General features: G+C 47.0%; 1 protein-coding gene across 6 annotated transcripts; it reads left to right on the top strand.

Moving 5' to 3' along the window:
- Window positions 1–986: 986 nt before the first annotated feature.
- BCL2L2 (BCL2 like 2) lies at window positions 987–19,763 on the top strand. Of its 6 annotated transcripts, none has more exons than XM_050796446.1 (7): window positions 15,683–16,209; window positions 16,574–16,688; window positions 17,391–17,458; window positions 17,773–17,879; window positions 18,354–18,441; window positions 18,527–18,678; window positions 19,636–19,763. In XM_050796446.1, the coding sequence occupies exons 1-7, from the start codon at window positions 15,859–15,861 to the stop codon at window positions 19,673–19,675; spliced, it is 921 nt and encodes a 306-aa protein (XP_050652403.1). In that variant the 5' UTR covers window positions 15,683–15,858; the 3' UTR covers window positions 19,676–19,763. The 6 variants fall into 6 exon arrangements, with proteins under 6 accessions (XP_050652406.1, XP_050652405.1, XP_050652404.1 ...); XM_050796451.1 differs by having other exon boundaries at window positions 16,207–16,289; XM_050796450.1 differs by lacking the exon at window positions 15,683–16,209 and adding an exon at window positions 16,307–16,425.
- Window positions 19,764–24,354: the final 4,591 nt, after the last annotated feature.

Genomic DNA, 24,354 nt, shown 5'->3' with positions numbered 1-24,354 from the left:
CCTCAAAATATGTTTTTACTTTTTTTTTTTTTTGAGATAGAGTCTCGTTCTATCACCCAGTCTGGAGTGCAGTGGCATGATCTCAGCCTCCTGGTTTCAAGCGATTCTCATGCCTCAGCCTCCTGAGCAGCTGGGATTACAGGCTGGCTAATTTTTGTATTTTTAGTAGAGATGCGGTTTTGCCATGTTGGTCAGGCTGGTCTCAAACTCCTGGCCTCAAGTGATCCACCCGCCTTGGCCTCCCAAAGTGTTGGGATTACAGGTGTGAGCCACCAAACCCAGCTAGTTGTTACTATTATTGCTGCAGAAAAGACCTTACTTCTCAAGTGACCATAAGGGCAGATGGTAATACAGAGGCTTGGTTTGGAGGTAGAAGCAAGGGTACTAGCAGAAGAGGAGAACTGGGTCGCCTCTTTCTGGCCTTTGGTTGGGTTGCTTTTTAAATGGAGCTGAAGAAAGTGCCAGATCCAAGAGCCCAGGGGGCTGGCTGTGAGTGCTCTCATGTGGATCAGCTGTGGTCAGATTGCTTCACACCTGTGACCCGCCCTGTATAAATATACTGCCATGTATAAATAATGGCCCCATATATATGTAATCTGGAAGGATAAACATCAAGCTTAACAATGGCAACCTGCAGGGAGGCAAGTGGAATTGGGTGTGTATGTGTGTGTGTGTTTGAGAACCTGTATTTTATTACTCCATACCTCTTTATTGTTTGATTTTTTTCACAATGAGAATTAGTTCCTGTGTTGGGTAAAAAAAAAAAAGAAAAGAAAGAAAGAAAAAAAACGACTAAAATCAATCTGATTACAAAAGAAGATGAATTAAAGAAAAGTACCAGCAGAAACTGCTTGTGATCCAAGTCCTGGCTCCTTGATGCCTGGCTGAAGCCCAGCCCACAAAGACAACACTGGGTTAAAGGTCCTGGAGAAAAGATGGGAAAGGTTTGGTGTCTGTGTAGTGTCTGCTAGTCCCAAAAGGGTAAGGCACCTAGTAGACGGTTCCCAGCTTAATGGGAACTGCTCCTGTTTTCCAGGCACACAATTCAGGGCTGGAAAAGTTCAACAAGTGCATGGAACATCGGAAACCTCCTGGAAATGCTAAATTTGCCCCAAGATGTCCTGAAGTCCGGCATATTTCTCTGGGCAGCCTCGAGGCTCAGGAGCCCAGCCCAGCCCAGCCCACCGTGCCCTCTCAGGCAGCCCCTTCACTGCCTTCAGCAGCCCTCCCTCTTCCTGAGTAGTGGCCCTTCGCAGGCCTGCGTCCCAGCCCCGCCCCTCTCTCTGGACGCATCTTTGGGCCCCATCATCACCCGGCGCCGGGCCCTCCCTCTGCCCCCCCTTTCTCCTCCCTCCTTCCTTCCCTCCCTTCCTCCCTCTCTCCCTCCCTCCCAGCTCCTGCACCAGGAAACGGCCCGGATCCCGGCAGCGGCCTGACCCGTGAGATCCCTAACCTGGCAGGCGGGCGGGGTTGGAGACTGGCTGAGGTGGGGGTAAGGGAGGAGTTGGGCCTTTGGGCTGCACTAGGGGGAACCGCGAATACAGATGGTGTCGGCAGGAAGCCCTTGGCCCTGGGTTTCCCGGGAGGACAGTCATTAAACATGGATTCGGCCACACAGCTGGTAGAGCGTTGGGGGCAGGGGCCCAGGCCCAGAGCTGCAACCCTAGCCGTTCCCAGGCCAGAACCTGATCCCTGGCCTTCCCCTCCTGGTTCTGATCTCCCCCTCCCCTTTCCAGAGCTCCACGCTGGCCGGGAGGATGAAAGGCCCCAGCTGGGGGCTCCTTGCCACCAGTGCTGTGTCTTAAGAGCTGCCATCCCGGCTGGGTGAGTGTCTCCTTCCTTTCTCTGTCTGGAGTAAACCATTGCGTCTCCCACCTTTCTCTTCGGCCCATCTGCTCCCCCTCATCTTGTGCCTCTGCCAACATCTTTATATCTTGCATTTGGGGAGGTCCTAAGCCCCTTCCTCTAGCCAAGGAGGTGTGGACTAAGGAGGCCCAGGGGTGGGAGGGTTGTAGGGGTGTCACAGAGCTGACGTTGTCTTATTACGAAAAGAATCTAAAGTATCTCTAAACAGAAAATGTACTTGTTTTAAATGTAATTTGGCATATTAGGAATGTAATGGCCAGCCCCTCACAGCCTGGTCTCATATCATGACTTAATTCCCTTGTTCTTGCCTCTCCCTGTCCAGTGAGCTCTGAGCATTTCTTCTCTCCTCCTCATCTCACTGGGTTGGTCAAACCAGAAATGCCCCTTCTGATTCTCTCTCCATATATTCATGCCAGTGTTTCATCCTTGCCTCTTATAGCTGCCCGGATGGCGACCCCAGCCTCGGCCCCAGACACACGGGCTCTGGTGGCAGACTTTGTAGGTTATAAGCTGAGGCAGAAGGGTTATGTCTGTGGAGCTGGCCCCGGGGAGGGCCCAGCAGCTGACCCGCTGCACCAAGCCATGCGGGCAGCTGGAGATGAGTTCGAGACCCGCTTCCGGCGCACCTTCTCTGATCTGGCGGCTCAGCTGCATGTGACCCCAGGCTCAGCACAGCAACGCTTCACCCAGGTCTCCGATGAACTTTTCCAAGGGGGCCCCAACTGGGGCCGCCTTGTAGCCTTCTTTGTCTTTGGGGCTGCACTGTGTGCTGAGAGTGTCAACAAGGAGATGGAACCACTGGTGGGACAAGTGCAGGAGTGGATGGTGGCCTACCTGGAGACGCGGCTGGCTGACTGGATCCACAGCAGTGGGGGCTGGGTAAGAAGCTTCTCAATTGCCGCTCTGCACATCCCTCTGCAAAGCTGGTTTCCAGGGGGAAGATGGGAGCTCTGATTGGAGACTGAGGCAGCTATGTTGGGAATGAGGTGCGGGGCTGAGTCTCCCCGTCTGGGTGGAATCAGATTGAGAGATGCCTGGACTCTGCACTCCAGGGCTGCCATGCAGTCAACACTGGATGGGCTCATGGTCCCAAGCAGAGGACAGAATCCACACCCAAGGAGTGCCTGCAGGGGAATGTTGTCAGGGACTTTTTGCACCTGAGTCATGGTGTGGGAGGTGGGGAGGACCAGGGATGGGTGGTGGTCAGGCAAGCCTTGGCAAAGGATGCTAGTTCTGAGCAGAATTTTTCGCCAAGGAAAGGATGGAATTCACTGGAGGCAGAGTGGGCTGCAAATGAACCAGTCTCTCAGGGTGGGGGTGCACCTGGGGGGATCAGAGGGGCTTGCAGCCAGAAGAGCTTTGACCAGAGAGGAGCTGGGTATGGGGTAGTGTTGGCAGTGGATGGAACTGGAACTCTTCCTCTCCTCTTCTGTCCACTCTTTCCTCTCCTGATATCCCTTTCTCCTTCTTTCTCTCCTACTTCCCTTCTCTCCCACAGGCGGAGTTCACAGCTCTATACGGGGACGGGGCCCTGGAGGAGGCGCGGCGTCTGCGGGAGGGGAACTGGGCATCAGTGAGGACAGTGCTGACGGGGGCCGTGGCACTGGGGGCCCTGGTAACTGTAGGGGCCTTTTTTGCTAGCAAGTGAAAGTCCAGGGCCAGGTGGGGCTAGGTGTGGCTGGGGGCCAGGAGAGCAGGAACAGAACAGAGAAATGCCCTTGGAAGAAATGGAGTTGGTGGATGGGTGGGCATGGAACAGGATGGGCAGGGGAAGGGTAGTGTGTGAGGCAGCTGAGTAGGCCAGGTAGGCGATTGGAAGAGTGAGCAGGACACATAGGTGAGGGAAATGTTTTGGCAAGTTTAGGGACGCAGGAGATGGAGTCGATCCAGGGCTGGGGGATGTGGGAGGGATCACACCTATAGGTGTGGGCACATGAAATGACCTGGAACTTGGTTCGAAGCCCTGAGGAAGGTGGACTTGCATAAGCAGTTGTATTCCATTAGATGAGTGGGATTTGGGGAACGCAGAAGGCACATCCTTTTGGAATGGAAGCTTGGGGGTTCTCAGGTGATAGGGAGAGGTGGCTGTAACAGTGGGCTGCTTGGACACACGTGTGCATGTGCACGCATGCTGGTGTGCATGCTGGGCTGCCTGGCAAATCTGGTGGTGGTGGGATTCCTCAAGGAGAAAACATTCCCTCTTGCAATGGCAAGAACTAGGGGCAGTTCTCTGTCCCTCCTCCCAACCCCTCCTTTCCCCTGCCCTTGTCCTGATGCCTCAAGGCTTAGAGAGAAACATTGTATCCAGACCGAGGGCTCTGCTGCTTCTCTCCAGAAAGTAATTGGCAAGGCTTTGAAGAGAAGAGCAGTTCTGCAGCTGGCCTTGTTCCTTCATCATCCCCCTTCCTTGTGCATCATGCACTTGCTGCTGCCTCCCGGGCTCTGATAGAAGGGCAGGGCTGTTGAGCCTGGATGGGTGGAGGCTTAGGTAGCTGGACCTGCCTGCCACCCTCCTCTCCCACTCAGGCACAATGGTGCCTAAAGTGTTTCCAATCTCTGGGACCTCTGTACCCAAACTGAAACTCTAAATTGGGGCCCTAACTAATTTTCCTTTCGAGGTTGTGGACATAAGTGCTGATCTTGAGTACAGTCTGGGTCCCACACTGTGTCTCAGTGAGACTGTTGATGCCTTGAGAGGACCATTTCAGCCCTGAATCCCATGGGTGTGAGGGTGATGGGCACTCCAGGACTGGCCTATGCTGTGTTGTGGGCTTTGGTTCGGCTTTATCAGGGGCCAGGCATATGGGTTCTAGAGTACCTACCATGACCTAGAAGCATTTATGATTTGAAGCCACACTGTTTGCATGGGTGTTACTTGTCTGTACCTCAGAGTCTGAGGATGTTAACTTTGGAACTCGCAGTCCTCTAGAACAGCTTCAGATTATGGCTTTTTCTTTTGAGGAAGAAATTATTCTCTCCAGTTGCATGCCCTGAGCCAGACCTCACTGCTGCACTTTCCAAGGTGCTAAGATTGCTGCTCTCCAATGCTAACTTTCTGACACAGTGCTCTAGAACCCTGCCTGTGGTCCTGAGCACTGATCAGCTTAGCTAGACCATGGTTGACTCTTCTTGGAGATTTTCACTTGGTCCTAGAATGTGGCAACGTAGTTGTGCTCGCTAGAATGTGGGACCAAATTGGCCTCAGGTGTTTAGTCCAGACTTCTGCTTTTGAGAGAGGGCTGCACTTTTTAATGGTATTTCTAGGGGAGGTGGTAGGCTGCATGTGCCACTTGGTCTTGTGAGTATGCTGACACCAGAAACTCAGAGCCAGCTTGTGGCAAGCAGTTGGGGTGGGGGGTCTCTGACTTGCTCAGGACAAACTAGGCCAGTGGTTTTCAAACTGCTTGGCAGAGCCCTGAAGTTTCCTAGGGGTTGCCTCAGGAGTCCTTGGGGAGATGAAGGGGGTGGGGAGTTGAGCAGGCTGGGCAATTTGCCCTCAAACTGAACAGCTCTCCTTGTAGCTGTCTTACATATCGGGGTTCAGGGTAAGATTTTATTTGCATTAGGGGTTTGCTGCTGAAAAAATGTTGGAAAACCACTGACTAGACCATCGGCTCCAAATTGGAACCTGTGCTTCCTTCCCCAGGTTTGGAGCACACTCTTCACCCTACCCTCTACCACAGGACGCATATCCCTGTTAGCATTCCCCGGGACCTTTAGCCAAGAGGGGCTGCAGGGACCATGGCCAGGTTACCGAAATGCCCTGCTCTGAAGTCTTGACACCTGGGTGGAAAGAGAGGCTGTTTTCTGAAAGGGTAAAGGGCTTGGTCTGGATTCCCAGAAACAGAGCTTAGATGGGACCACAGTGGGCAATTTTGACCTGTCCTGCCCTTCTTAGCTTGAAGGGAAACCCCAGAGACTCTTCTGTCAGGGAAAACTAGGGACTCTCTTCTAGAGCCATATAGTTCCTTGGGATTAGCTCTTGGCCAAGAAGGCTGAGTATGGCTCCCAATTTTTAAATCCATTTCGTTTTTTAAAAAACAAGGGAAATAAATGTAATTGCCATTTTTCAAAGATTAAGTAGGAGGAGAGGGGTTTCTTGCTCTCCAGAGCCCAAAGGGACAAATAGAGACTTTGCTTAGGCCAAGGAAGGAGCGGAAGTAGGGCAACTCGGTCCTGCGATTATTAATCCCACTCCCCACTTATTCTAGGGCACACATACACTATTTTACTTTTTTAAAATCATAAAACGGCAGAACAGATTTGGTTAGTTTAGAAGAAAAGAAAGCTCTATAAATATAAATCTATATTCCTGTATTTTTATTTAATAATTTATAAATACCAAGTTCATTTGACTTTTATTTTTGTGTAATATGTAATGGTCGTATTAAAAAAATAAATAAAGCCCAGAAGTTTAATGAGAAGGACTGAACAGGGTTTGTGACTTCTACACTGTATAGCCTGGGGTCAGGACATTTCCTTGATCCAATCATCTCTTCATGACCTTGTAAAAGGCAATAATTAGAATAACAGGGATTTGAGAGAAAGTGTTGGGATCATTAAAAAAAAAAGAGTCTTTCCCCCATCCTCCTCACCCGACTCCTACAAAATGGTCAAAGCCAAGAATTCCATCTGTTCCAACCTGAGCCTCGGGAGGGTGCGTGTATACGGTACTCTGGGACTGCCACTAACAATAACCAAATGAAAAACAAAGAAAACCTACCAAAAATCTTTGTATGCTAGTAATAAAGTCCCCAGTTGTGGTTCAGGCTCTAATCAGAAGAGTGTGATAATAATAAACATTTCTCCGTGGTGCCTTGCTGCCTACCTCAGACTTAAAAATAGGTCTGGACCAGGTGTGGTGGCTCATGCCTGTAATCCCAGCACTTTGGGAGGCCGAGGCGGGCAGATCACTTGAGGTCAGGAGTTCGAGACCAGCCTGGCCAATATGGGGAAACCCTGTCTCATTAAAAATACAAAAATTAGCCAGGCATGGTGGTGCGTGCCTGTAATCCCAGCTACTCAGGAGGCTGAGGCATGAGGATTGCTTGAACCTAGAAGGTGGAGTTTGCAGTCAGCCGAGATTGAGCCACTGTACTCCAGCCTGGGTGACAGAGGGAGATTCTATCTCAAAAAAACAAACAACAACAACAACAAAAAACAAGGCCGGGGTGGGGGGAGGGTCTGGCAAAAATTGAGTCCCTGCTTCCTTTCCTGGTCCTGTGAGACATTTGATTTCAGCCATTTTAATGCAAATTGATAAACTGGATGGAATTTCTAGGAATATTCAGCCCATCCTTCTCTACCTCTAGTCTTGGACCACATCAAAGTCATGTCTAACTGAAACAGTGATCCTAATTTTAAATTTCAGGTGGGAATTTCTAGCCTTTCTGTAATCCAGTGCAATAGATTGGTACTTGGGTTTATGTGTTAAATTGCGAGAAATATAATTATTTAGAGGAATCCAGCATTCTCTTTCTATTCTCTATACAAAAGTCGACAGGGAAAGCCATATTAAAATCAGAGAGTGGCTTAGTGAATATGGCACTATGGGAAAGGAAATTAGATGTTCTTAATAGTTAATATCATCAAGTATGATAGCTGCTGCATTTAGCTCCACTGCTGTGTGATTGATTTAATGATTGATTTACATTTGCCTAGTTCCAAAAAATATTTGCAACATCTTACTATAATACACAAAATAATAGGAAAACAAATTTTTAAAGTCAGGGTTGAATTTCAAGGTTAAGTAAAAAAAATAAGTAGGGGTAAAGGGAAAACTGAAATAAGATGGCAGCAAAAGGAAAATTAATGCACAGAAAAACATTCTATAAGTAGCATTTCCAAATACTAAAGCTAGGCTGTGAATTCGGCTGTGAGCTTCTTGGTGGCTAAAGCAAATTAAAATACAAAATGAAATTCACATTCTTCTTAGGATTTATAAAAGCCTATTAAGAGGGGCAAAAAAAAAATTGTGGCTTTTCTGAGAAGACAGTGATATAGTGGACACCACCTTCTGTGACATCTAAAAGCAAATATGATGTTGAGTTTTGACCACTGTTTCTTCGAAAAACACCAAATGGAGATTCAGAAGGTCCTATGCGAGAAATAACACTGGTGGAGAACTGTATGAAGGAAATACAATCCATCTATCACTTTAGATAGTCCAAAATTTAGTCCTGTATTAAGCCAAATCATCACAGAACAGCATATTTGGGCTAATTTGTCATGAGCCTAATAGAACACACCTAGGACCTTCTGAATCTATTAGAAGGTCCTAAGTGTGTTAGGACAAATGACATCTTCAATAAAGTTGTGCAACACTTAGTTACAATTTCTAGTAAATGGATAGATTGTAGTTTTTTTTTTTTGAGACGGAGTCTCGCTCTGTCGCCCAGCCTGGAGTGCAGTGGCGCAATCTCGGCTCACTGCAAGCTCCGCCTCCCGGGTTCACCCCATTCTCCTGCCTCAGCCTCTTGAGTAGCTGGGACTACAGGCGCCCGCCACCACGCCCGGCTAATTTTTTTATTTTTAGTAGATACCGGGTTTCACCGTGTTAGCCAGGATGGTCACGATCTCCTGACCTCGTGATCCGCCCGCCTCGGCCTCCCAAAGTGCTGGGATTACAGGCGTGAGCCAGGGCGCCCGGCCCTCTGTGTTGTTACTTAATAGCAGATCCTTTGAAGACTTTAAAAGCTGCCTTAAGGCTGGGCGCGGTGGCTCACGCCTGTAATCCCAGCACTTTGGGAGGCCGAGGCGGGTGGATCACGAGGTCAGGAGATCGTGACCATCCTGGCTAACACGGTGAAACCCGGTCTCTACTAAAAATAAAAAAATTAGTTGGGTGTGGTGGCGCAGTGCCTGTAGTCCCAGCTACTCGAGAGGCTGAGGCAGGAGCATCGATTGAACCCGGGAGGTGGAGGTTGCAGGGAGCGGAGATGGCGCCACTGCACTCCAGCCTGGCGACAGAGCTAGACGCGGCCTCAAAAAATAAATAAATAAAATAAATAAAATAAATAAATAAAATGCTGCCTTAAATGTAGATATAGGAGAATTACAGAAATAAATCAACTATTTTGAAACTCAAGCAGGAAACACACCACAATGAAATGCTGTGTAGTTTATTCAGTCATTTATGCAGAAAATATTCAAGCATCATCTATGTGCTAAGCACAGTTACGGGCTCTGAGGTAGAGTGAACAGACAGATGCAAATCTCTGTTCTCATGTTGCTTATGTTCTAGTAAGAGAAACAAAAAATTTAAAATTATATAATATGTGAGAAGGTGATGAATACCATAAAGAAAAGTAATTCATTGAGGGGAATGTGTGTGTATATATATACACACATAAGAGTTCAATTTTAAATTGAGTGGTCAGAGAAGGCCTCATTTCTGAGGTGACTTTTGGGTAAAACTATGACAAAATTGGAAAAATATATTTATTGATGTGGGAAGATGTTTGTCCTTTTTTTTTTGATTGGGTAAAAAAAAAATAGATTAGAAAATAATATATACAGTATGATCCCATTTTGCTAAAATATTTATATCTGTGCGCCTTGATATATATTTGCATATTGAAAGTTTCAGGAAGCATATATGCCAAAATATCATTAGTGATTGTCTCTGGATAGTGGGCTTTATGAGTGCTTTTATTTTGTTATTTTTGCTGTCAGTATTTTCTGATTCTTTGACCATGAACATATATTTCCAGTACAGTATATTAAAACAAGTTCTTTAGGTACAAAATTTTTAAAAAGTTAACGAAGCAGAATGGAAATTAAGCAGCCCAACAGAGGGTCCTTCATATTTAAGTGGCTACCCCACTTCCATGCAAAGGCAAACAGGGAGCTAAGGTAAGCAGGACCAGACCACATTAGAAGATTATTGAGGTCTGCTTCAAGATAGAGGTCAGTAAAGGAGAAAGGCTCCAAGTTTCTACATCAGCACTGTCCAATAGAAATATAATGCAAGCCACATGTAGTTTTACATTTTCTAGTAACCTCATTTAAAATGCAAAAAGAAATTATTAAACCAATTTTAATAATATTTTATTTAGCCCAGTATATAAAAATATTATCATTTCAACATGGAATTAATATTAAACAATTATTAATGAATTATGTCACATTCTCTTTTTCATACTAAGTCTTCAAAATTCAGTGTGTATTCAACACTTTCAGCACATCTCAAATTGGACTACTCATGTTTCAAATGGTCAGTAGCCATGTGTGGCTAGTGGCTATCATATTAAAGTGTAGCTCTAGATCGTAGATCATTATTGCAGTCTGTAAAAATTTCAAAGTAGTTCCAGATCATAGAGCATTATTGTTGTCTGTAAAACTTTCAAGAAAAGAGATAAAAATAGGGAGTAAACTACGAAGACGTCAAATATTTATGTTGTTTGGTGAGAAAACTTTTCTGGGAAGAACTATGAATGCCCTCACCCATTTTTACTACTTAATTCTCCTTTTCTCAACTCCACGGAGCCATTCCCTTCTTCTTCTTCTTCTTCTTTTTTCTTTTTTTTGAGATCGCCCAGGCTAGAGTGCAGTGGCGCGATCTCGGCTCAATGCAACCTCTGTCTCACAGGTTCAAGTGATTCTCATGCCTCAGCCTACTGAGTAGCTGGGATTACAGGCACACGCCACCATGCCCAGCTAATTTTTGTATTTTTAGTAGAGACAAGGTTTCACCATGTTGGCCAGGCTGGTCTTGAACTCCTGACCTCAGGTGATCCACCTGCCTCGGCCTCCCAAAGTGCTGGGATTACAGGCATGAGTCATCGCACCTGTCCCTCAAATAGTCTTTTAAATATGTTTGCTTTTTTCTTTTTTTGAGACAGGGTCCTAGTCTGTTGCTGAGGCTGGAGTACTGTGGCATGATCATAGCTCACCGCAGCCTGGAACCCCTGGGTTCAAGTGATCCTCCTGTTTGAGCCTCTGAATTAGCTAGGACTACAGGTGTGTGCCACCACAATCAGCCAAATGTGTTTGTTTCTTTCATAAGGTAATCATGCTTATTAGAAGAAATTTGAAAGTTGGAGTGATTTTTTAAAAATAAATATGTAATGGGCTGGACATGGTGTCTCATGCCTATAATTCCAACACTTTGGGAGGCTGAATTGGGCATATGGCTTGAGCCCCAGGAGTTTGAGACCAGCCTAAGCAACATAGTGAGACCTTGTCTTTACAAAAATAGAAAAAATTAGCTGGGCATGGTGGTGCATGCCTGTAGTCTCAGCCACTTTGGAGGCTGAGGAGGGAGGATCGCTTGAGCCAGGAGGTTGAGGGTGCGGTTAGCTGTGATCATGCCACTGTATTCCAGGCTGGGTGACAGAGACCCTGTCTCAAAAAACAACGGCAGCAAAATAAACAAGTAAATAAATAATGATTGCGGAAAATTTGTAGAACATAGAAAATTATAAAGAAAATGAATCATAATGCTGTCACCCAGAGAGAACTATTTTGGTATACTTCTTTCCAGTATTTTTTTGTCTACTTTTATGATCATACGATTTTGTATACGCAATTCTGCTTATGATTATATTGCAAGCATTTTTCCTTGATGTTAAAATGTTTCAAAGGCATAATGACTATATACAATTACATCTACTTGTGTACAATAATTTTAATGCCCACTTGGTGATTTATCTGTATTTTTTCACTTCGATAAAAATATTTATTCTGGCTGGGCATTGTGGCTCACGCCTGTAATCCCAGCACTTTGGGAGGCTGAGGTGGGCTGATCACCTGAGCTCAGGATTTCGAGACCACTGTGGGCAACATAGTAAAACCCCATCTCTACTAAAATACAAAAAAATTAGCTGGGCGTGGTGGTGGTGCGCCTGTAGTCCCAGCTACTCAGGAGGCTGAGGCACAAGAATCGCTTGAGCCCTGGAGGCGGAGGTTGCAGTGAGCTGAGATTAGGCCACTGCACTCCAGCTTGGGCTGTGGAGTGACTGTCTCAAAAAACAAAACGAAAAGAAACAGGCCGGGCGCAGAGGCTCACGCCTGTAATCCCAGCACTTTGGGAGGCCGAGGCGGGTGGATCATGAGGTCAGGAGATCGAGACCATCCTGGCTAACACGGTGAAACCCCGTCTTTACTGAAAATAAAAAAAAAAAAAAAAAAATTAGCCGGGCGTGGTGGCGGGCGCCTGTAGTCCCAGCTACTCCGGAGGCTGGGGCAGGAGAATGGCGTGAACCTACGAGGCGGAGCTTGCAGTGAGCGGAGACAGCGCCACTGTACTCCAGCCTGGGCAACAGAGCGAGACTCCGTCTCTTTTTTTTTTTTTTTTTTTTTTTTTTTTTTTGTGACTGAGTCTGGCTCTGTCGCCCAGGCTGGAGTGCAGTGGCCGGATCTCAGCTCACTGCAAGCTCCACCTCCCGGGTTTACGCCATTCTCCTGCCTCAGCCTCCCGAGTAGCTGGGACCACAGGCGCCCGCCACTTCGCCCGGCTAGTTTTTTGTATTTTTTAGTAGAGATGGGGTTTCACCGTGTTAGCCAGGATGGTCTCGATCTCCTGACCTCGTGATCCGCCCGTCTCGGCCTCCCAAAGTGCTGGGATTACAGGCTTGAGCCACCGCGCCCAGCCCCTAGACTCCGTCTCAAAAAAAAAAAAAATTATTCACAAATTGGATTACATTTTTAGAAGAGATAATAGGATTATTGGGTTAAGAATCTCAACTTTTTTTTTTTTTTTTTTTGAGACAGAGTCTTGCTCTGTCACCCAGGCTGGAATATAGTGGCATGATCTTGGCTCACTGCACCCTCCACCTCCCAGGTTCAAGCGTTTCTCCTGCCTCAGCCTCCTGACTAGCTGGGATTACAGGCGCCCACCACCACACCCAGCTAATTTTTGTACTTTTAGTAGAGAGAGGGTTTCACCATTTTGGCTAGGCTGGTCTCAAACTCCTGACCTTAGGTGATCCACCCACCTCGGCCTCCCAAAGTGCTGGGATTACAGGCATGAGCCACCTCGCCTGGCCTTTTTTTTTTTTTTTTTGAGACAGGGTCTTACTCTGTTGCCCAGTCTGGAGTGCACGTAGCACCATTATGGTTCACTGTGGCCTCAGCCTCCCAAGTAGCTGGGCAGGGACTACAGGCGCATGCCACTATGCCCAGCTAATTTTTGTATTTTTAGTGGAGTATGAGTTTTGCCATATTGCCCAGGCTGGTCTTGAACTTCTGGACTCAGCAATCTGGCTCCCAAAGTGTTGGGATTACAGTTGTGAGCCACTCCGCCTGATCTTAAGAATCTCACCATTTTAAAAGCTTTTGGTACATATTGCCAAAGAATAGAAAGATTGTACTGGTTCTTGCTCCTTTTTTCCTCTTATGCTTAAGTTTAAAAAAAAAAATCATAGTTGTAATTATATTTTATGTACAATTTTACATTCTTCTTTGGCTTAACAAAATTATTTTCACATGTTTGTCACACTAGGTAACCCTTTTAATAGGTGCATAATAATTTTTTCTTGGATATAATTATAGTTTGCTTAAACTTTTGTCTGTTGTTGGATTTAGTCTTTCCATTTTTCACACATAATTTTTATGTATTAAAGCAGGCCTTATAGTAGTTTTGATCTGAGCTTTGAAAGCTGGCTTTGAATTCCCTGCACACTATTATATATATTACATAATATATATTATGTATTATATATATTATTTATATTTTTTCCTTTGAGACAGAGTCTTGCTGTTGCCCAGGCGATTCTCCTGCCTCAGCCTCCCGAGCAGCTGGGTTTACAGGCATGTACCACCATGCCCAGCTAAATTTTTGTATTTTTAGTAGAGATGTGGTTTCGCCATTTTGGCGAGGCTGGTCTGAAACTCCTGGGTTCAGGTGATCCTCCCGCCTCAGCCTCCCAAAGAGCTGGGATAACAGGCATGAGCCACCGTGCCCAGCCAGCACTGCACACTTCTAATTAGTCCAATGACTTAAGCAAGTTTCTTCATTTCATTAAGCCTTTTTCTTTTTCCCTAAAGAAGATTATGGTTTTGGAAATATTTTCCTCATGGGGTTGTTGTGAGAGTCCAATGAGATAATAAGGAGTGGTGCTTATTGCAAAATCAAGCGCTCAACAAAAATAGGATTCAAAGCCATTTTTAAAAATCACATTTCCTTTCATTGGCTTGATTAAATTGGGTACCAATAAGATAAACAAATCTTGATTAGGTTAAGATTAGTATAAAAGACCTTTCTTCCAGGGTATTCAATCATTTAGAGCTTGTCTTCGGTGCTCAACTTTAGTTATCCCAGATCACTGAAGCTGAGATGGCTGATGAAGTAATTTGCAGTGAAATTTTAAGCGACTGTGACTCTGCTCCAAGTTCCCCAGATCTCGAGGTAAGGAATTGTGAGAAAAAGTGGGGGTGAGGGGAATAGTGGGGTATAATGAGTCACTTTTGATTTTTTGGTTTGCTAATGAAGATGTTCTCTTGTCCAAATCCCTCCGCCAACCATGTTTGTTTAACTTTTTGGTTGGGCTTATACGTATCTTTCGAACTGTAGGTTAGTGTGCCCACAAAAATTTCTCTTGCAAACTTACACTGCCATTCCTTCCTTTTTAATAAATGTGTTAGATTGCTACAAAAATGTGGCAATTCTGCCCTCCAGGGCTAGGTCTCATTGATATTTCGGATGCAGCCGTGTAGTGGGAGCCTGCCAGGAGAAATTCCTCTGGGATCTTGGGAGCTTGAGGGCTGAAATGAAGGGTGGCACCCAGATCCCCAATCAATGCATGCTCAATCAACAAACATCTAACAGGACCTTATGTGGTAGGCATATTGCCAGGCTGTGGAGATGTGAATATAAATAGTATCCGGCCCCTCATTTGAAGGCGCTCACAACCTAGTTAAGAAACCACAAAACAATGAAGCACGCTGTGGAGAGAGGCCCACTTGTCCTGGGAAATGAGGGGAAGCTGAGGTTTGCCGTGGTTTGGTTGAAGGGGGACTACATGTTAGAGGCACAGACTGGGTGCAGGTACACAAAATGGAACGAGAAGGGTGGAAGGAGACATCCACAAAGTAACCACATGCTGGGGTGTCGAAGGCTGTGATTTACCGTTTTGAGGCTTTACCTCGCCTGCAAAGGGGGGCCAGTCTGTTAGCGGTGCAGATTGGAAGGGTGACATTGGAAGCTGTCCAGGGAAGAGAAGAAATTGGAACTAGGGAGCAGGAGGTCTACGCAAGAGGGTGGGACAGACAGGACTCGTGATTAGTAGCTCTGGACTGAGGAATCCTCCCTGCTTTCTGGTGTGGGAGAGCTAGTGGATGATGGTGCCAATAACCTGGATGGAGAAAGTAAGCTCCCTCCTGGAATGATTCATTCACAACCTCCATTTTCAGCAATATCCCATCTACTAGTGCTTCCTGGTCAGGATACAAGTTTCCTGAAACTGCTGCTCTGTTTTGGGCCTCACCCGGCCAACAGCTCACTAGCTGGCAAGCAGTAGTATCAAGATGGCGGCCCCCTAAGGGCTGGCTAGTCATGTGACTTCGGGTTTTCCAAGTTTGAAGCCGGGCAGTCCGTTCGGGGGCAAGGTTCACCTGTCACGAAACGAGTGTCACTCCTTCGAATCTCGCGAGCCAATCAGCATCTGAGACTGGGCCACTGCGGTGAGGCGATCGGAAGATTGGTCCTTTCCAGTCGCCTAGCTAGGGCCAATCACGGAGCGTCCTATACTTCGCGGGCCCGCCCGTAGGCCGGGGAGAAGCAGAAATATCGTCACAGCGTGGCGGTATTATTACCTAAGGACTCGATAGGAGGTGGGACGCGTGTTGATTGACAGGCAGATTTCCCCTACCGGGATTTGAGAATTTGGCACAGTACCCCGCCTTAGAGGTGGGGTCTCATTTGATTGCCAAGTAATATTCCCCAATGGAGTACTAGCTCGTGGTGACGGGCAGGCAGCTTGACTAATGAGTCCTCGGCGTGGCCGGCGCAGCTCTCCAATCGCCGGGCGGCGGGCCCCAGTCTGAGCGGCGATGGCGGCGGCGGCGGCGGCGGCAGCAGCAGCGGGGGCTGCGGGCGGTCGGGGCTCCGGGCCGGGGCGGCGGCGCCATCTTGTGCCCGGGGCCGGTGGGGAGGCCGGGGAGGGGGCCCCGGGGGGCGCAGGGGACTACGGGAACGGCCTGGAGTCTGAGGAACTGGAGCCTGAGGAGCTGCTGCTGGAGCCCGAGCCGGAGCCCGAGCCCGAAGAGGAGCCGCCCCGGCCCCGCGCCCCCCCGGGAGCTCCGGGCCCTGGGCCTGGTTCGGGAGCCCCCGGCAGTCAAGAGGAGGAGGAGGAGCCGGGACTGGTCGAGGGTGACCCGGGGGACGGCGCCATTGAGGACCCGGTGAGGGAAGGAGGGCGAGCCAGCAGGCCGGCGGCTGGCCGGCCGGGTCACTGGAGGCCCAGAGCTCGGGCGAGCGGGAGGCAGGCGGGGGGTGGGGTTGGGCGGGGAATAACGTGGCTGGGGCCGGGTCGGGCCGGGGATGGGTCAGCGATCACTACAAGGGGCCCGGCTGGCTTGATTCGGGCGTCACGGGTGCCTAGTGTTGTTCTAGAGAGGGTAGCTTGCTTTTCTTTTATCACGACCCTCGCATGGGGCGAGGGAAATGGCCGAGCGTGGCTGAGGCCGCGCTCCGGCCGAGAGCAGGGCACAGCCCCTGCGTTGGTTCCTCTTAAGCTCTCCTCCATACCCTCCCCACTTATATTAGGAGCTGGAAGCTATCAAAGCTCGAGTCAGGGAGATGGAGGAAGAAGCTGAGAAGCTAAAGGAGCTACAGAACGAGGTAGAGAAGCAGATGAATATGAGTCCACCTCCAGGCAATGGTGAGTAACTGGCGGTTGCACGCGGAGCCAGGGTTCTCGGGCTGGAAGGGTTGTGGGGAAGATGGGGAATGTGGGGTAAGATACTCGGCACCCTGGAGCTGCTTGTCTGAGCTATTATGACTGTGCCGCGGTCATAATCCGTTGTGTGTTCGCCTGACCTTTGTGAGGCAGAACCTATATTTTGGTGGTGGTAGCCTTGTGCTTCCCTTTGTCCCTGTTATAATTGTGTTGCTCTTTGTTCTTAGTCTACGTCTATCCTTTGTAGAGGTTGCAAGCTCGCATTTGACCTTCAAATCTAATAGTTTTCTTCCAATTGGAAACGCTTTAGTTAGGATTCTAAGAGAAAGCAAGCTGCAAGGGGTTTCCCCTTTAATCTAGAAATGTGAAGTCTCAGCCCACTTAATTTTGCTCACTCTTAAAAGCATTTCAGCCAAAGCCATTCATTAGGGATTTGATTTGGAGGCAGGAGGGATTCCTATACTGTTGTAAGTGTGTATTAGTTTATTCTTTCAATTTATCGAATGTTTAGTGAGTACCTGCTATGGACTTGGCACTATTCTAGGTTATGGGTACAGCAGAGAACAGAACAGACCAAAATCTTTGCCTTCGTTGAGCTAATGAGATAGTGCTGGTGGTGGAAGTGCAATATATTGGTCAAAAACAAGTGTGTGGTTTTTTAAAAATATTATTTTTTCCTGATAGCTGGCCCAGTGATCATGTCCATTGAGGAGAAGATGGAGGCTGATGCCCGTTCCATCTATGTTGGCAATGTATGTGCTGGGGCTCTGATTGGGGTTGGGGGCAAGTTCTTCTTTTGGGGAGTTATTTAATAGTCCTGGAAGGAACATCTCCGGGATCGGTGTGGTTTTGGGGGTGTGTGGAGGGAGTGTGGGAAGGAGGTTAAAGGTAATGGAATGATCAGTAATCAGCAAAGGCTCTGGGTTTGGAAGCAAAAGGATTAGTTCCTCAAATTACCAGATTTCATGTGCTTTGGTGTATAGATGGCCCAGACCAAAGGCTAGGGAGGGTTCCTGTTGAGACAGGAATTTGCCTGGTGCCTGTGAAATGTTTCTCCTCTCATCAGGTGGACTATGGTGCAACAGCAGAAGAGCTGGAAGCTCACTTTCATGGCTGTGGATCAGTCAACCGTGTTACCATACTCTGTGACAAATTTAGTGGCCATCCCAAAGGGTAAGTAAAGGGGAGTAAGTTGAGATAATTTACAGTGCAAAAATAGATAAATTATGTTTTATAGTGAGCAGTAAGTTATTTGCTGTTAACACAGGTGATCTGTGTCATTTAAGATCATGGCATCAATTTTGATATATATCAAGAGTTGCACCTAAAGGTCTTCAGAGGCCAGATAACAAAAATGAAGGCTAGGTGTGGGTGGGATCACAAACTAGAAGGGGAGGGGCAGCTTCTACTTGGCCTGTTATGGCCATATGGAAATTTAGGCCCTGTGTGTCTTATTTTTACAAGTTTCAAAGAGTAGCTGGAAATTTTAAAATTTAAATGATTTTGAATGAAATTTTCCACTTAGAAGAATTTTGACAAATAAAAAATGTAACCACATTGTAGCCCAAAAAGAAGCATGCCTGCAAGTTGAATTTGACTTGTGAGGTATTTGTAACCTCAGAGAGATACAATGACAATTCTTTTCAGATTTGCGTATATAGAGTTCTCAGACAAAGAGTCAGTGAGGACTTCCTTGGCCTTAGATGAGTCCCTATTTAGAGGAAGGCAAATCAAGGTAAGCCTATGTCCATTGCTGTTCTGGTTCTGTATAAACTCTCTGGGTTGACTTTAAGGCTATCATTTGTTCATCTCTGACTCAGGTGATCCCAAAACGAACCAACAGACCAGGCATCAGCACAACAGACCGGGGTTTTCCACGAGCCCGCTACCGCGCCCGGACCACCAACTACAACAGTTCCCGCTCTCGATTCTACAGTGGTTTTAACAGCAGGCCCCGGGGTCGTGTCTACAGGTCAGGATAGATGGGCTGCTCCTCTTCCCCCCCGCCTCCCATGAGCCCTGTATGCTTCCTTCTCTCCTGGTCTGAGGAACCTCCCTCCCCCACCCCTCCCTGTGGTCTTCAGGAACTTTGTCTCCTGCCTGTGCAGGGTGAGGAAGGTAGTTGCAGGCCAGGCCAGAAGGCCAACTTCATCATCTTTTCTGCAGTAGGAATTGGTGATAAGGGCTGCATCCCTCCCTTGGTTCAAAGAGGCTTCCACCCCCAGCCTTTTTTTTCTTGGGAGTTGGTGGCATTTGAAGGTGTTTACACGAAGCCAGGAGGAACAGGGCCTCCAGGCAGTGAAAGCACTGCTTGGACATTTGTTACTTTTTTCTTTTTTCGGAGGGAGGGGTTGAAGACTGAACCTCCCTTGGAAGAATACCAGAGGCTAGCTAGTTGATCCTCCCCAACAGCCTTGTGGGAGGATTTTGAGATATTTACTCTTTATTTGAGCCAGTCTTGCAAGGTTAACTTCTCACTGGGCCTAGTGTGGTGTCCAGGTTTTTGCCTTGCTTCACTTGTCTCTTTACATTTAAATAGACAGGTTAGGCATATAAACCTTGGCTTTTCATAAACTCTACCTGCCTATTCCCAGGAGTTAGGGAGGATCTATTTGTGATGGCCTAGGGTATAAGAGCTGTGGAGGACTGAAAACTGGATAAAAAGAGGGTCGTTTTTCTTGCCCTTGTTTCTCAGATGCACTTCTTTTTTGCCACTGTTTGGCAAAGTTTTCTGTTAAGCCCCCCTCCCCCTGCCCCAGTTCTCAAGGTGTGTTACTATTTCTGGGATCATGGGGTCAGTTTTAGGACACTTGAAAACTTCTTTTCCCCACTTCCCTTCACAGTAACTGGGTCAAGGGCCCACGGGGAGGGGCTTGTACTGAACTATCTAGTGATCACGTTAACACCTAACTCTCCTTCTTTCTTCCAGGGGCCGGGCTAGAGCGACATCATGGTATTCCCCTTACTAAAAAAAGTGTGTATTAGGAGGAGAGAGAGGAAAAAAAGAGGAAAGAAGGAAAAAAAAAAGAATTAAAAAAAAAAAAAAGAAAAACAGAAGATGACCTTGATGGAAAAAAAATATTTTTTAAAAAAAAGATATACTGTGGAAGGGGGGAGAATCCCATAACTAACTGCTGAGGAGGGACCTGCTTTGGGGAGTAGGGGAAGGCCCAGGGAGTGGGGCAGGGGGCTGCTTATTCACTCTGGGGATTCGCCATGGACACGTCTCAACTGCGCAAGCTGCTCCCCATGTTTCCCTGCCCCACTTCGTCCCCTTGGGGGCTGCTCAAGGGTAGGTGGGCGTGGGTGGTAGGAGGTTTTTTTTTTACCCAGGGCTCTGGAAGGACACCAAACTGTTCTGCTTGTTACCTTCCCTCCGTCTTCTCGCCTTTCACAGTCCCCTCCTGCCTGCTCCTGTCCAGCCAGGTCTACCACCCACCCCACCCCTCTTCTCCGGCTCCCTGCCCCTCCAGATTGCCTGGTGATCTATTTTGTTTCCTTTTGTGTTTCTTTTTCTGTTTTGAGTGTCTTTCTTTGCAGGTTTCTGTAGCCGGAAGATCTCCGATCCGCTCCCAGCGGCTCCAGTGTAAATTCCCCTTCCCCCTGGGGAAATGCACTACCTTGTTTTGGGGGGTTTAGGGGTGTTTTTGTTTTTCAGTTGTTTTGTTTTGTTTTTTTGTTTTTTTCCTTTGCCTTTTTTCCCTTTTATTTGGAGGGAATGGGAGGAAGTGGGAACAGGGAGGTGGGAGGTGGATTTTGTTTATTTTTTTAGCTCATTTCCAGGGGTGGGAATTTTTTTTTAATATGTGTCATGAATAAAGTTGTTTTTGAAAATAAAAATTGTTTGGCCTTTTGGGTGTAAGGATTATTTATCTTCCTATTCTCTCTTAGATCACAGATGGCTATTAATTCTGCTTTGCGGTAGAAGTACTGGTGTTGTGGAAGGGAGGTTGCCACTTGTGAATTAAGGAGTAGGAGTTAAATTACAACTAGCAGGAACATGATGTGTTTAGTTGACAATGATAGGTTTTCTGGATAACATGTAACCCTGATTGGCATTTGAGAGAGAAATAAGCCTGGGAAAGTAAAAGAATAACCGAATTACTGACCTCATGGCGCTTTTGTGTGCTCCTGATAAAACTTACATGCAAATGAACTATCCATGCCAGTAGCCCTAGAGCTTTGGATTGAGGTCTGGTTAACCTGTCTTGTCTTTGGGGTCTATGTTGACCAGGCTTTTCTCAAGCAATCCTCCCATCTTAGCCTCCCAAAGTGTTGAGATTACAGGCGTGAGCCACTGTGCCCAGCTACCTTTTCTACCTCAAGGTGGGCCCAAGAAATGCAAAAGACAAAATACACTTAGCCAACAGACAATGGGAAAGCTTGTTTTTTCCAACAATACAGTAACCATTTAATGTGTCTAGCTAACTTACATTGATTGGACCGTTTTATTTTTTTGAGATGGTCTTTGCTTTGTCACCCAGGCTGGAGTGCAGTGGCTCACTGCAGCTTCAACCTCCTGGGCTCAAGTGATCCTCCCACCTCAGTCTCCTACATAGCTGGGACTGTAGGTGCCTGCCACCGCACTTGGCTAATTTTTGTTGTTGCTATGTTGCCCAGGCTGTCCCGAACTCCTGAGCTCAAGCAGTCCTGGCTTGGCCTTCCTATAGTTGTGAGCCGCAGCGCCTGGCAAGGATCAGTTTATTAGGACTTCACAGCTGGCTTTCACTGTTTTCATATCTAAAATTTGTCTTGAGCATCGTAATTTCTCCATTTTTTATTCAATTGTCAGATTGGTCTTAAAACTTGAACACTACATCGTTAGCCAGCTCGAGCCTTCAGACTTTGTTGCCTATAGAATTCCTTAGTATTTCAAACTTACTATTTTTTCATTTACTTCTCAGGATGTTTTGTTCACAATTGCCTCTGACCTGCATGCTTTTCAAAAATCGTATGTTAAAGAAATGGCTCTGTGGCTGGACATAGTGGCTCATGCCTGTAATCTCAGCACTTTGGGAGGCGGAGGTGGGCGGATCACTTGAGGTCAGTTCGAGACCAGCCTGGCCAACATGGTGAAATCCCGTCTCTACTAAAAATATAAAACTCAGCCAGGCATGGTGGCTTGCACCTGTAGTCCCAGCTACTCTGGAAGCTGAGGCAGGAGAATCGCTTAAACCTAAGAGGTAGAGATGGAGATGAACTGAGATTGAGCCACTGCACTTCCAGCCTGGGTGACAGCGAGACTCCGTCTCAAAACAAACAAAACAAACACAAAACTGTTATATCTGAAGCCTTAACCCACCTCTCAAATTGCAGTATTTTCTAAAATCTCATGTCAGTGTTACCCACCACATATTTTAGCATTTTGTCATTTATTCTACCTTGTTATGGGTTAGGCATTTGAGGTCTATCTTTTCTCCTAACTAGATTCACCTAAAATAGTGCCTGGTGATCTCTGTGGCTTCTGCAGGGGCTGATTAATGAGGGTCTGGGTAGTGTTCAATATAAACTTTTTACTGGAAGAATGAAACAACCTAAGTGACTTGTTGCTGTTAATGCTGTGATGGCCTCATCTGTCCACCAGGGGGCACTAAATGGCTGGCTCTAAAAGATCCCTATACATGGTTGGGTCTTGGAGGGTAAATCATGTTTTGACCCTTCTCTGGTTTAGTTTTCCATGTTCAGTCAATTCAGTCAATTCTACTGTATCTTGTCTGTTCTCTCTATTCCTACATTCACTGCTTGAGTAACTCCCCATCATCATTGCAGGGGTCCTGGCGGATGTATTGGCTTCAAACTTTTTTTTGAAAAATAAAAATTCCTAAAAAAATTATTTGAAAAGATAGGGTCTTGTTATGTTGGCCAAGTTGGTCTTGAACTCTTGGCCTCCCAAAGTGCTAGGTTTATAGGCATAAGCCACCATGCTCAGCCTCCAAACTTCTTATTGCCAAAAAAGTCCTCTATGATGCCACTGATAAGTACAAAGTACAAACGCAAACATGGAACTACAACCTTTTTTTTTTTTTTTTTTTTGAAACTCAGTCTTGCTCTGTCACCCAGGCTGGTGTGCAGTGGCGCGATCTCGGCTCACTGCAACTTCCGCCTCCTGAGCGATTCTCCTGCCTCAGCCTCCGGAGTAGCTGGGACTACAGGGGCCCCCCACCACGCCTGGCTAATTTTTTTTTGTATTTTTAGTAGAGACGAGGTTTCACCGTGTTAGCCAGGATGGTCTCAATCTCCTGACCTCATGATCCACCCGCCTTGGGCTCCCAAAGTGCTGGGATTACAGGTGTGAGCCACTGCGCCTGTCCGGAACTACAACCTTTTTCAATCTGATGCTGATTACATTTCCCTTCCACATCCTGCCCTACATCTGATGTACTATGCATTCTATTTATTTTCATGTATCCCTCATGCTGTTCCCTCTAGCCTCCTATGCTCATTCCAACTCTTCTATCAAAATCATGCATATCCTTCTAAGTGTAAGCCGGGTACAACAGACATGAAGCCTTTCCTGATTTCCTAGTCAGAAGTAATCACTCCTGCAGTCAGGACAAACTGGTCCTATCCCTGTTTAATATTTACTTCGTGGTTTTATGATGGAAATAACTACATTTCTGTTTTCCCACTAGAATGCAAGCTCCTGGAGGGCATCGATTGTGACTTTGTGTCTACCTCACAGGGCCTGCCACTTAGTAGGTGCCCAAAAGACGTTTGTTCACCCTGGGCTTGCCTTTCCTGTCCTGGAAAAGGTAATAACAACAATAGTGTTGCCTTTAACCTGGACCTGATAGTTTTCTTCTTCCTCCAGAGAATCCCTGATCTCTCAAAATTTGGTTGAGATCTAAAGTTTATTTTGTTCGACAACTCCTTTTCTGGAGTTTTTTTTTTTTTTTTTTTTCCTGAGACGGAGTTTTGCGCTGTCACACAGCCTGGAGTGCAGTGGCCCAATCTCAGCTCACTGCAACCTCCACCTCCCAGGTTCAAGCAGTTCTCCTGCCTCAGCCTCCTGAGTAGCTAGGATTACAGGCACACGCCACACGCCTGGCTAATTTTTGTATTTTTAGTGGAGACGGGGTTTCACCATGTTGGTCAGGCTGGTCTCGAACTCCTGATCTCGTGATCCACCCACCTCGGCCTCCCAAAGTGCTGGGATTACAAGCATGAGCCGCCGCGCCCGGCCTTTAGTTTTATTCTTTTTAAGAGTCAGACTAACTATTTTACTTAAAAGATACTAGGTTTAGAGGAAGAAGCATGGAAAGAAAGTTACTTTCTTTTTTTTTTTGTTTTTTGTTTTTTATTTTGAGACGGAGTCTCGCTCTGTTCCCCAGGCTGGGAGTGCAGTGGCGCGATCTCGGCCCACTGCAAGCTCCGCCTCCCGGTTCACGCCATTCTCCTGCCTCAGCCTCCCAGAGGCTGGGTCTACAGGCACCCGCCACCACACCCGGCTAACTTTTTTTTTTTTTTTTTGAGACGGAGTTTTGCTCTTGTTACCCAGGCTGGAGTGCAATGGCGCGATCTCGGCTCACCACAGCCTCCGCCTCCCAGGTCCAAGCAATTCTCCTGCCTCAGCCTCCTGAGTAGCTGGGATTACAGGCATGCACCACCACGCCTGGCTCATTTTGTATTTTTAATAGAGACGGAGTTT

This window comes from Macaca thibetana, chromosome 7 (assembly GCF_024542745.1).
Source record: "Macaca thibetana thibetana isolate TM-01 chromosome 7, ASM2454274v1, whole genome shotgun sequence".
Lineage (NCBI taxonomy): Eukaryota > Metazoa > Chordata > Mammalia > Primates > Cercopithecidae > Macaca > Macaca thibetana.
This window is presented reverse-complemented; position numbering and strand designations above follow the sequence as displayed.

What these genes read in the sequence shown, in the direction of transcription:
- BCL2L2 (XM_050796446.1), top strand. Translation starts at nt 15,859, where the DNA reads ATGGCGGCGGCGGCGGCGGCGGCAGCAGCAGCGGGGGCTGCGGGCGGT. An exon ending in GAGTCCACCTCCAGGCAATG is followed by an intron (nt 16,689 to 17,390) that starts GTGAGTAACTGG and finishes TTTTCCTGATAG; the next exon opens with CTGGCCCAGTGATCATGTCC. An exon ending in GTTCCATCTATGTTGGCAAT is followed by an intron (nt 17,459 to 17,772) that starts GTATGTGCTGGG and finishes TCCTCTCATCAG; the next exon opens with GTGGACTATGGTGCAACAGC.